This window comes from Callithrix jacchus, chromosome 5 (genome assembly GCF_049354715.1).
Source record: "Callithrix jacchus isolate 240 chromosome 5, calJac240_pri, whole genome shotgun sequence".
In the NCBI taxonomy this organism is placed as follows: domain Eukaryota; kingdom Metazoa; phylum Chordata; class Mammalia; order Primates; family Cebidae; genus Callithrix; species Callithrix jacchus.
The window spans coordinates 118615902-118628236 of NC_133506.1; the positions used below are offsets into that span (position 1 = coordinate 118615902).

A 12335-nucleotide genomic window follows, 5' to 3' on the forward strand; every position below is an offset into this window, starting at 1 on the left:
AAGCAGAGGACAACCTCTGCTACTGCTTCAAACTCCAAACATGAAACCTCCTCCATGTATACTTTTTCCCTATTTCATTTGTAGGACACTGTTTCATCTGTATCACGTTATACTATGTAGAGTCCATTTCAAAATGCGTCCTTCCTTTCCCCCCAACACATACACATACACACACACCCCCACACACCCCTCTCACCACACATTCCAACTTCTTTCAAACCATTTCACCTCCATGGAGGTGACACCATTTCGGACAAAAAAAAAATGCAGCAGCAAGATGTTGAAAATAAAAATAAAGTGGACTTTATTTAGAAGATAAAGGTGGTGGTTATCGGTTTTGGTTAATTGAGTTGGACTCAAGTGTTTCACAGGTCTTAAATGCCATCACACAGACTGGCATGCCAAGGGCATTCTGAATGCCAATTACAGACTGAAATTGTTTCAAAAACCAAGATGCTATCAAAAGCTGATGGAGTTTGGATTTCTCTTAAAGTCAGACTAACACACTTCTTAAATAGTAAGAGTAAATAGATTGCTTGGTTCTGAAAGTTAAAACACTATGCTGAACAATTCCCCTCCCTTTCTCCAGAAGTCCCTAAGGCAGTATTACAGTTGCCTCTGACAGCAAAAACCCCATTTCAACAGGGGGGCTGAGAACTGGGAAAAATGAAAAGCAAAATTAAATAAATGTAATTGATATAGGCAGCTGCCACTTGTGGCAAACCAAAGCCTAGTCTGATGCCCATCTTCTTCACATTTGCACTGACGTCTTCCCAAGCAGACGGTAACTACATTCTTGAAGGAATGTGCCAAGACTAGGGTGGGGAAAGCCCAGACAGTGAGTGGACAGAATGCATTTTGCATCCAGTTACCTTAGGTGGTACTATTGATTTAAGGACAAATACCCAGACTATGGAAAATCCACTAGCAAAAACTAGAAAAGAGGAGGATTAAATGCATAACCAGTGCAGAATAACTGCAAGGCACGAAGACCACATCCAACCAGCCAAGCATTTCCTCCTCTCCACCATTGAATGGATCTGGGAGAAAGCATTAGTAACAGCATTCATCAACTGCTTCCCTGGAACAAAACATGACAAAACACGCAAGGTTTTTTTCATTATGGTTCTCGGTGTACTTTATTCTCCTGCTGTCTAGCTAAGCAGCCCACACAGGACAGAAATGGGTAGCACTGAGGAATGATCAGATATTTTTTCTATCCCCAATATTTCTGCCCCCTCCCTAAGCCCTGACCCAACCCTATCTAATAATCAGGAATGGTTAGTACATCATTCTCTCTCTTAAACAACTGAAATGGAAACAAGGCATTAGAGGACCATGCCTCTTGTTAATAGGGCTTAGGAGCTGGTATGAGCTCTTTATTCACAATGGAGCGTCTCTCCTTCAAATACCTGGATTTTTTTTTTTGTACACTGGTTCATAGATCGGCACTTGACTCTGAACCTGGCACCAAAAGGCACAATATCTGATACCCTGTACAAGAGCTTTAGAGATGCTGCCATATGGATGGGCAAAACTGAGCCAATCCCACTTATGAATGGAAGGCTTGGACATGGAAGGGAAGATATAAACAAGTTGGAGAAAAACACAAGCCCATACTTTTTGCTAGAGTGGAAATGAAAGTGGGAATGAGGGTCTTGTTTTCTAGTCCTCTAAGGACCAGGAAGCAATTTTAAAACTTCCTTGTTTTTGAAAGCAGCATATTCAAAATGCCAGCAAAAACTCCTAACAAATGCAAAACCAAGAGGATCAAAGCTCACCAACATCCCTTCTTATTGCTGAGAGTCTAAAATTCAGGGTGCCCTGTTCCCTTGTACAAGGGAAAATAATTAAAGTCTGATTTATGGTAATCATACCACATCACACTTCTAAAAAAATATTAAAGTGTGTGACCAGGGGAACTTTTGACACCATTTTATTAACCTTCAACTTCAGTGGAAAAATATAACCTTTTTCAAGTGCCATTTTCATCACAAGAGTTCTAGTTAGTGTGTGTATTCACACACACACACAATTTTTTCTTTTTGTTGGTTGATTTTGAAGTGCAGCAAGAGACCAATACCACATTGTAGTCAATCAAATAAAAGAACAGAAGGCCAAGCAGTTTCCAAACGGTTATTTTATCAGATTGTTCGAACATTAAATTTATCCTGTTTGCAATCCAAAATAGTTACCTGAAGTTTGCTGTTTTGTGTGTATGTGTGTTTACTTTTATTGTGTATTTGTTTTTCTAAACTCTTTGGCACAATTTTCTGGGGGCGTTCAGACTGCCACAATACAAGTCAGGAGAGGGCGTTTTCTTTGTGCTGCCAATTCTGATCATTGAAATTTTGGTTTGTTTGGGTCGTGACTTATTTTGTTTTTGAAGTCTGCGTTCTTTATTTGTAACAATTGTACTTTTATTTTTCTATATCCTCTAACGCCAGAGTTTTCTTTTTCTCCCCCCTCCCCCCCACTTCTACATTCACAGTTGAACCATATTAGGAAAGGCGCCTTGATGAAAAGATCAGGATAGGAGCTCTGACCATTCGTCAGTGTTTTCCCTAGAGTAATAATAATAATTAAAAAAAAAAAAAACAAAAAACCTAAAGAGCGTCTTTCCTCTTTTTGTTTTTTTTTCTTTTGTTTTTTTGTTTTGTTTTTTTTTTACATCTCTTGTGCTGCATCAGTAGACAGAACTTCGGTTAGTTTTTATGAAATGCAACATCTAACCCCTTGTTTTCTGGGAAAAAGAAACTGCAATGACTTGAAGTTGAGAATGTGGATACCGCCTCACTCATACACACTCATTCTCAGACTGTAAAAAATCCCTCACCCTCCTTCTAGCTGGCAAGCATACAGTACCATGTGGCAAAGGTACAGCGAAGGTGGGCTTGAGACCCAGGCTCCATCTTTCTCCTCAGTAGCAAAGGCCAGGCTGCCTTTTACAACAAAGCACCACAGCTGAACCCAGTCCCTCCTCCTCTCCCAAACCAGTCATTCCACTCCACACCGGCCAAAAGACAGAAAAGCTACTTCTAGCCTCTCCTGGGAAGAGATAGCTTTCTTTTTTCCTTTCTTTCTTTTTTTTTTAATAAGTAACTCCATTGCTTTCTCTTTTCCAAGATGGCCGATGTTATGGTTTTCTACGAAGTCAGTGCTTACTTAGCTCACTAACAGCGCTGCTGTTGGCGGCTGCGGCTGCTGCTGTGGCAGGATTTTCAATGTGGTGTGTTTTCAAGCCTCACTCACTCATCCTCTCATTCCCAAACATTCAGCATCCGTGCACACTCCTCACTTCCAGGTTTTTCAAAAGATTGGAGATTTCCAGTGGGGGTCCTCAGGTTATCATCCCAATGGTGACAGATCTGAAAACAGATGGAAAAAAAAAAGTCAATCTCTAAGATCACATAAACTGAATGGAATTTGTCAACTTTTCAAGGACTGACACTCTTCTCTCCCTTTATGCCATCAACCCGCTCTCTTATTAGCACCTAACTCAAAGGGTGGGAGGGAAACTCAAAAGAGCCAATTTTACTGAGATCTGCATGGTAAGATAACTAATTAAGAGGGAAAGAAATTAAAACTGTATTTCAGTCTGGGTGCAGTGGCTCACGCCTGTAATCGCAGCACTTTAAGAGGCAGAGGTGGGCAGATCACGAGGTCAGGAGATTAAGACCTTCCTAACACAGTGAAACCCTGTCTCTACTAAAAATACAAAAAATTAGCCAGGCGTAGTGGTGTATGCCTGTAACCTCAGCTACTAGGGAGGTTGAGGCAAGAGAATCACTTGAACCCAGGAGGTAGAGGATGCAGTGAGCCGAGATCACACCACTGCACGCCAGCCCGCACAAAAAAGCAAGACTGTCCCAAAAAAAAAAAAAAAAAAAAAAAAGACCTCATCTCGAAAAATAGAAAAAATTAGCCAGACATGGAGGTACTTGCCTGTAGTCCCAACAATTTGGGAGGGTGGGGCAGGAGGCCCACTCAAGCCCAGGAGCTGGAGGCTTCTGTGAGGTATGATTGTACCACTGCACTCCAGCCTGGGGAGACCCTGTCTCCAAACAAATTGCATTTCAAAGTATGAGCCAAGGCCTGGCATGATGGCACACGCCTGTAATCTCTTCACTTTTGGGAGGCCAAGATGAGCGGAACACCTGAGATTAGAACCAGCCTGGCCAACATGGTGAAACCCCGTCTCTACTAAAAATACAAAAAAAAATTAGCCAAGTACAGTGGCAGGCACGTGTAATCCCAGATACTTGGGAGGCTGAGGCTACAGTGAGCCAAGATCGCACCACTGCACTCCAGCCTGGGTGACAAAGCAAGAGTCCGTCACACAAACAAAAAATTAGTCAGATGTAGTGGCTCATGCTTGTAGTCCCGGCTACTTGGGAGACTAAGGCAGGAGAATCACTTGAACCCAGGAGGGCAGAGGTTACAATGAGCTAAGATGGCGCCACTGCACTCCAGCCTGGGCAACAGAGTGAGATTGTCTCAAAAAAAAAAAAGAGAAAAAGAAAAAAAGAAAGTTAGTTGGGTATGGTGGCGTGGCATGCACCTGTAATCCTAGCTATTCGGGAAGCTGAGACAGGAGAGTTGCTCAAACCTGGGAGGTGGAGGTTGCAATGAGTCAAAATTATGCCACCGCACTCCAGCCTGGGTGACAGTGAGACTCCATCTCAAAAAGAAAATCACACACACACACAAAACAAAAGTAGGAGCCAGACAACTTAGACTTTGGAAATCTTCTGTAGAGCTAGGCAATGTCTAAAAGCACTGCTGTAAAGAAGAGGGCATGAGGAAAGAAATAAAAAACAGAAAAGAGAATTGGGGGAAATGACATTACTGATGATATTATTAGGACCCAAAATACTCTGGGAATTTCAGTGAATTACAGTTATAAAAGTTCAGGCCAGGCGCGGTGGCTCATGCCTTTAATCCCAGCACTTCGGGAGGCCGAGGCGGGTGGATCACGAGGTCAAGAGATCGAGACCATCCTGGTCAACAAGGTGAAACCCTGTCTCTACTAAAAATACAAAAATTAGCTGGGCATGGTGGCGCGCGCCTGTAGTCCCAGCTACTTGGAAGGCTAAGGCAGGAGAATGGCTTGAACCCAGGAGGCGGAGGTTGCGGTGAGCCAAGATCGTGCCATTGCACTCCAGTCTGGGTAACAACAGCGAGAGTCTGTCTCAAAAAATAAAATAAAATAAATAAAAGTTTTATTCTCCATCACTATAAGGAGTAAAACATTTGGCTCAAAGAAAAACTGAGGTTGCCTGACCCAGAAGCACCTAAATGGAAAAGAGTACAAACAAAAAAAATGCCAGAAAGCAGTGCTTACCAGAATGGCCTAAGGAAAACAGAACTCCCCTCCTCCAGGAAGTAGAAGAGGACAGTAGAAGCAATATCTTACCAAGCTTGGTTCTTCAGTTTCCTCAGTTCTTTTGTTGCCCATGTAGCAAGGGTTTTTGCTTTGTTAGTCTTCGATCTCCGCCCTTCAGTTAACAATTCATGAATCATTGGCCTAGCTTCTACTAATTTCAGTACATCCTTTCCAAATGCTGTACATAAGTCCCTGTGCAAAATAAACACAGCTGAGAATGAGCTCATGGCCCCATACCAGTATCCTGTTTTGAGCCTTCCAAACCAGTGCTAAGCTGGCTATGGGTTTCTTAGCATATTTCAGAGATAAATAAAACCCTCAGTAGGGGTCACTAAACAGAGGCAATTTGTTGACCAACATTAGAGTTTAATGGAGTGCAATAGAGACCTTGAGGGTCTGTAATAAATATCATATAAACACTCAAAACAGGACATAAAGGGTTCTACAAAGAAGAAATCTCCCTGCCAAATAAGTAAATTGTTGCTATCCATGCTACTCTCAAAATTACTTACTACACGTTTTCTCATTTTCCATGAGTAGTTCTATTCAGCTCTTAGAAGCAGGGTATAACTTACCCTATTAGTCCAGCAGCACAAGCTACTACTCCATCTGTATGATCCTCATCTCCAGCAATATGGTCAATGAAAGACAGAATAAATTCTACTCTGGGTTGTACCAACATCACATCCGCTACAAGAGAGAGAGAAGGTCTGATGCAGCTGTCCTTCATATGGCAGAACTCCATCCTTTTTCAAAATTTTCAACTGTTATACCCCTATCAACAAGGTCCAAGCTAGATAACTAGATGCACAGCATAGTTATATCAAATTATTCTTCCTTTGATTAATGTGTCATTCCCTCAAGTCACAGAAGAGACAAATATTCCTCTTCCTACAGGCAAATATAGAAGAAACAAATTTAACTTTTTCTTGAGCTAATGATACCAGAGGTTACGTAAAAAAATTTCCCCAATTAGCAACAATAACAAGTAATGGGAATTCTGATTCCCTAATACTCCAATTTAGCTTGCAGGGGTGGGAAGGGGGTAGGGGACCTTCCACTCACAGTTGATACTGGAAGCATTTATGTTGTTCCCCCGCCCCTAACACTTTTGCTGAATCTCATCCCTTGCAACACTCAAGATATATGAGGGGAAAAAAAGCAAAGGCCCAGGCACAGTGGCTCATGCCTGTAATCCCATCATTTTGGGAGGCCAACTACCTGAGCTCAGGAGTTCGAGAGCGGCCTGGACAACATGGTGAAATCCCATCTCTACTAAAATACAAAAAAGCCAGATGTGGTGGTACATGCCTATAGTCCCAGCTACTCGGGAAGCTGAGGCCTGAGAATCTCTTGAACTGGGGAGGTGAATATTACAATGAGCCACGATCATGCCACTTGTACTCCAGCTTGGGTGACAGAGTGAGACTGTCTCCAAAAAATAAAAATAAAAAGGCTGGGCACAGTGGCCCAAGCCTGTAATCCCAGCACTTTGGGAGGCCGAGCCGGCTAGATCACTTGAGGTCAGGAGTTCAAGACCAGCCTGGGCAACAAGGCAAAAACCTTGCCTCTACTAAAAACACAAAAATTAGCTGGGCATAGTGGCAGGTGCCTGTAATTGCAGCTACTATGGAGGCTGATACAAGAGAATCGCTTGAACCTGGGAGGTAGCGGTTGCAGTGAGCCAAGATCACACCACTGTACTCTAGCCTGGGTGAGAATAAGCCTCCATCTCAAAAAAAAGAGGAGCAAAAATAATGGTCTAGTCTTCCCCAAGCCACTCACTTCATTAGGTCACTGCTCCCCCTTCTCCCTGCCTTTAAGCAACAGGTGCTAGTTCACAAGCGAGCTACAGAATGACAGACATAGCCCATCTGGCTAAGTGCACACTGGCCAGTGGACGAAGGGTTGTATACTCAACGGTGTACGTTTTCCTGATCCCCCTTCAATCCCTGGACAATTCCGGTATAGGCTTCCAAGCAGCTTTCCCTTAGCTCATTCAGATAATCCACCATGTCATAGTCTGACTGTAAGACACAAAGAACAAAGAACAGAACCTACATTGTGCTGATCACCTTTAGCTGCATGTTTGTCAATAGTCCCTCCAATTACAGTTGAATAGCCGGCCGGGCGCAGGGGCTCAAGCCTGTAATCCCAGCACTTTGGGAGGCCGAGGCGGGTGGATCACGAGGTCAATAGATCAAGACCATCCTGGTCACCATGGTGAAACCCCATCTCCACTAAAAATATAAAAAATTAGCTGGGCATGGTGGCGCGCGCCTGTAATCCCAGCTACTCGGGAGGCTGAGGCAGGAGAATTGCCTGAACCCAGGAGGCGGAGGTTGCGGTGAGCAGAGATCGCGCCATTGCACTCCAGCCTGGGTAACAAGAGCGAAACTCCGTCTCAAAAAAAAAAAAAAAAAAAAAAAAGAATAGCCTCAAGATAGCTTCAAGCTTACCTTGTCCACCTGGGCTTGGGAGGCCTGCTGAAGAGTATTCAATACAACCTCTAAGTATTTTTTAAACTCTCCACCAATAGCAAGGGCAATATCACCAAACACTGACAGAATCTGTGGCTTCACAGACCTGTGGACGTTCTCATTCTGACAAGGAACAAAAGGAAAAGTGAATAAAAATCAAAACTTGTTTGGTCCAAAGGTTCAAGAAACTCATTGCTAACAAGCAACTACTGATTTTAAATATTTGGATGATCCTATATGGCTTACAAAACCTTTCCTATTTGCACCTCACATTAATTCTAAGAAACTAACCCAGGTACTGTTATTCTCACTTTACACATGAAGAGAGACTTAAGAGTCAATCAAGTGACTTGTCTGAAAACACAGAAGCAAAGTAGCAAAGCTGGGTAATAAAGCTTAAAGACACACATCATAATTAATGATGGCTATCTTTGGAGACAGGTATAATACACAAATGGTCCCCCGCTCATGATGGTTTGATGATTTTTCCACTTTACAATGTGTTTATTGGGACCCACCTCCATCATAAGTCAAGGAACATCTGTATTTCCTTTTCCTTTTCATTTTACTGTTTTAAAAATCTCTAGTAGAGCACATGTTCCTTTAATTAACTTTACAATCTTTTGTGGCCAGGCGTAGTGGCTCACGCCTGTAATCCCAGCACTTTGGGACGCTGAGGTGGGCGGATCATGAGGTCAGGAGATTGAGAACATCCTGGCCAACATGATGAAACCCTGCCTCTACTAAAATTACAAAAATTAACCGGTCGTGGTGGTGTGTGCCTGTAATCCCAGATACTTGAAAGGCTGAGGCAGGAGAATCGCTTGAACCCGGGAGGCAGAGGGTGCAGTTTAGCTGAGACTGCGCCACTGAACTCCAGCCTGGTGACAGAGCTAGAGTCCATCTCAATTTTACAATCTTTCTTTAACATAATCTGTGAAATGAACAACTCCTCTCTTTATGAGCCCACAGACAATGTTATAGAAACTTACAGCTCCGTGTTCCTGATGTTGATTTTTTTTGGTGTGGGGGGGGCGCGCGACAAAGTTTCACTCTTTCCAGGCTGGAGTGCCATGGTGCGGTCTTGACTCACCACAACCTCCGCCTCTCAGGTACAAGTGATTCTTCTGCCAAAGCCTCCCAAGTAGCTGGGATTACAGGTACCTGCCACCACGCCCAGTTAGTTTTTGTAGTAGAGACAGGGTTTCACCATGTTGGCCAGGCTGGTCTTGAACTTCTGACTTTGTGATCCACCCATCTCATACTTCCAAAGTGCTGGGATTACAGGTATGAGCCATCACAGATGGCCTGATGTTGACATTTAACTGTCTTTCCAACTGTTGATTTCTTCAAAGACTGGTTATTTAGATTGTGTGTAGACACTCACCCCCAAATTTTCCAGAAGCAGCTGCATCACCTCATCACAGAAAGGTATGATGTTGGATTGCAGGGCACGGCATAAGTCTCCCACTAAGCCCACAGCTGCCAAACAAACCTGCCAAGAATCAAGGATATAATCTTTAACAAAAAGGCTGCCTGCTGGGGTAAGATATTACTTTTACCTAGCTACTGGGCCTTTATCACTTGAACCTAAAGTCAAAGGAGAAAACATCTTCCCTCTGCCTAATTTTTTAACAACCAATACAGCAGGAAGTGAACAAACACTGAGAGATATTACTGACAAAAGTAAAAAAAAAAAAAAAAAGCCTTGCTCTCCAGGGTGCTGATAACTCAACTTTATGGCTGCCCCTGCATCAGTACTGTCTAGGCCAATAAACAGTCATCTTGTAAGCCTTTATCTGGTGCATCTAATAACTTGTTTTTCATGGACTACTTCCAGTTGAAATGCTTAGGCAATGAATAAAGCAGCTTGCTTTTTAGGACAATGTATAAGGGAAAAACTACCTAAGGTATAAGAACCTGGTTTTATCTGCACTACAGTGACTCTCAGGTATAAATGAGAATATATTATTTTAAAAAGCATATCCTACCTGGTACTCAGCATAATTTTTTAATCCAATGCCCAGGAAGGGTTTAAAAGCCTCCATGTATTTGAGAAATTCACCTCCCAACACTGTAATGAAACAAACTATTAGTCAATGACAGCACCATGGGGTAACAGAGTAGGCCAAAATAACCCATCCTACCTCTCCCAAAATGGACTCGGCTCCACTCAACAGGTCAGGTGGAATGTGAGTCAGTTACGGATTCTATCATGAAGACATTGAAGGCTTACATAAGCCACATTTATTACTGCTGGAAAGGCCCTAATTCTTACGCCACAGAGACAATGCTAACTCTCCACAGAATAGGGCTTTTCTCTGGCTAACACAACAAAAAGGTATGGACCTCAAGGAATATGGAGGTTAATTTTAAATGGGCTAAACCAGCAATACTGCCTCTTGTCCACCCCCTCATCTGATAATAGCGTGTCCTTTCTGCAGACCAGCTTCAATGCAGGGTCCTTCAGCAATCCCATCAAGGGCTTAACAAGTCACGGTAAGGAAAAGCAGCACTGGGCTTCAGATCCAAATCAGCCACCTCAGGAGCCAAAATTAACTTCCTTGCCCTTTCAGAAGGGTGGTCAAATGTTGACAGACCAGTTGGACATAGACTGTTTATGCCAAAAATAGGTCTGGTCCTCAGGAGAGTGGTCCTTAGGTAAATGGCCTTAGTAATGTACTTATAAGCCACCCCTGAAGAGGCATTCCAGATTCTAAGTGCTTTGTAATGGCCCTTCAAAAAGTCTTAAGTCAGATATGGCTTCCCTAAAGCAATGTCGCAGTCACACATGTAAAAATCAGAAAATCAATTCCTAGAATGTGCTCAATGCTTCATTTCATCCCATACCAGGCACCATGATGTGTCAATCTGAGCCCAAAGCATTACAACCCAAACCAGGTGATTGCAATAGAAGGTAAAAAAAGGAAGAAAATAGAAACTTTTGGCTGGGCACAGTGGCTCATGCCTATAATCCAAGCTACTCAGGAGGCGGAGGCAGGAGAATCGCTTGATCCTGGGAGGCAAAGGTTGTGGTTAGCTCATGTTACTGTACCCCAGCCAGGGCAACAGCAAGACTCCATTTCAAACAACAACAAAAAAACACTCAGCCAATCTTAGCTGCAAACTGACTCCACATTTAAACAGACTGACAAGGCAGTAAGGCAGTTATACAAATTTACACTTAAGTTCAATCTAACTTTGAAGTGACTCATGCCCCAGTAGAAGGACTATGCTTTCTGTAGTTAAAAATCCTTTAACGTCCTGGCATGGTGGCTCACATCTATAATTCTAGCACTTTGGGAGGCTGAGGCAGAAGCATCACTTGACTCAGGAGTTTGAGACCAGCATGGGCAACACGGCGAAACCCCGTCTCTACCAAAAATATAAAAAATTAGCCAGGCATGGTGGTGTGCATCTGTAGTCTTAGCTACTGGTGTGTCGGGGGTGGGGGTGGGGGCTCAGGTGGAAGAATCACTTGATCCCAGGATGTGGAAGCTGCAGTGTGCCAAGATCATGATACGGCACTCCAGCCTGGGTGACAATTATTTAAGGCCACTGAAATGCCTGCATTCTAAAGACATTCCCTGACCAGACAGTATTTTTCACTGACCTTCCACCAGTGTGCTAACTGCCATCAGGGCATCCTCTTGTACTCCCCCAGAGCCAGCTGTGCTTTGGAACATCCTTAACAGGGAGGCCATGACCACATCAGAGATCTGCAATGCATCTTGATGTTGCACTTTCCGAAGAACATTCTGTGAAATGAGTAAGAGTTCAAGATCAGTTGATTCCCAATCTCCCAATCAGAACAGTATACCTTCTTTTTAAAAATCAATTAAGTCCTTTGACTTTCTTTTGTGAATGCCAAATGTACTTTTTATACTAAAAAACTCTGATAATACCAATCATTAACAATACTTTTTTTTTTTTTTTTTTTTTTTGAGATGCAGTTTAACTCGTCGCCCAGGCTGGAGTGCAATGGCGCAATCTCGACTCACCGCAACCTCAGCCTCCCGGGTTCAAGCAATTCTCCTGCCTCAGCCTCCCAAGTAGCTGGGATCACAGGCGCACACCACCACACCTGGCTGATTTTTTGTATTTTAATAGAGACAAAGTTTCCCCATGTTGGTCAGGCTGGTCTCGAACTCCCAATCTGAGCTGATCCGCCCACCTCAGCCTCCCAAAGTGCTGGGATTACAGGTATGAGCCACTGCACCCAGCCCTCTCCCTACTTTTTTGTTTTTAAGACAGAGTCTCACTCTGTTGCCCAGGCTGGAGTATAGTGGTGTTATCTTGGCTCACTGCAACCTCCGCCTCCCGGGTTCAAGCAATTCTTGTGCCTCAGTCTCCCAGTAGCTCGGATTACAGGCACACAACACACTGTGTCAAGCTAATTTTTGTATTTTTAGTAGAGACAGGGTTTTACCATGTTGGCCAGGCTGATCTCAAACTCTTGACCTCAGATA

At 43.3% G+C, this 12335-nt stretch overlaps 1 protein-coding gene across 2 annotated transcripts in view; it reads right to left on the reverse strand.

The window, feature by feature from the left end:
* Positions 1-280: 280 nt before the first annotated feature.
* KPNB1 (karyopherin subunit beta 1) overlaps positions 281-12335 on the reverse strand; it is a 34904-nt gene continuing 22849 nt past the window's right edge. For both annotated transcript variants that reach the window (XM_002748493.7, XM_078374271.1), the window contains 8 exons: positions 11480-11624; positions 9858-9940; positions 9254-9361; positions 7846-7989; positions 7308-7413; positions 5962-6076; positions 5417-5578; positions 281-3368 (listed from right to left, as the gene is read on the reverse strand). In XM_002748493.7, the coding sequence (XP_002748539.1) occupies position 3368; positions 5417-5578; positions 5962-6076; positions 7308-7413; positions 7846-7989; positions 9254-9361; positions 9858-9940; positions 11480-11624 (864 nt within the window). In that variant the 3' untranslated portion in view covers positions 281-3367. The remainder of the gene's footprint in view (positions 3369-5416; positions 5579-5961; positions 6077-7307; positions 7414-7845; positions 7990-9253; positions 9362-9857; positions 9941-11479; positions 11625-12335) is intronic.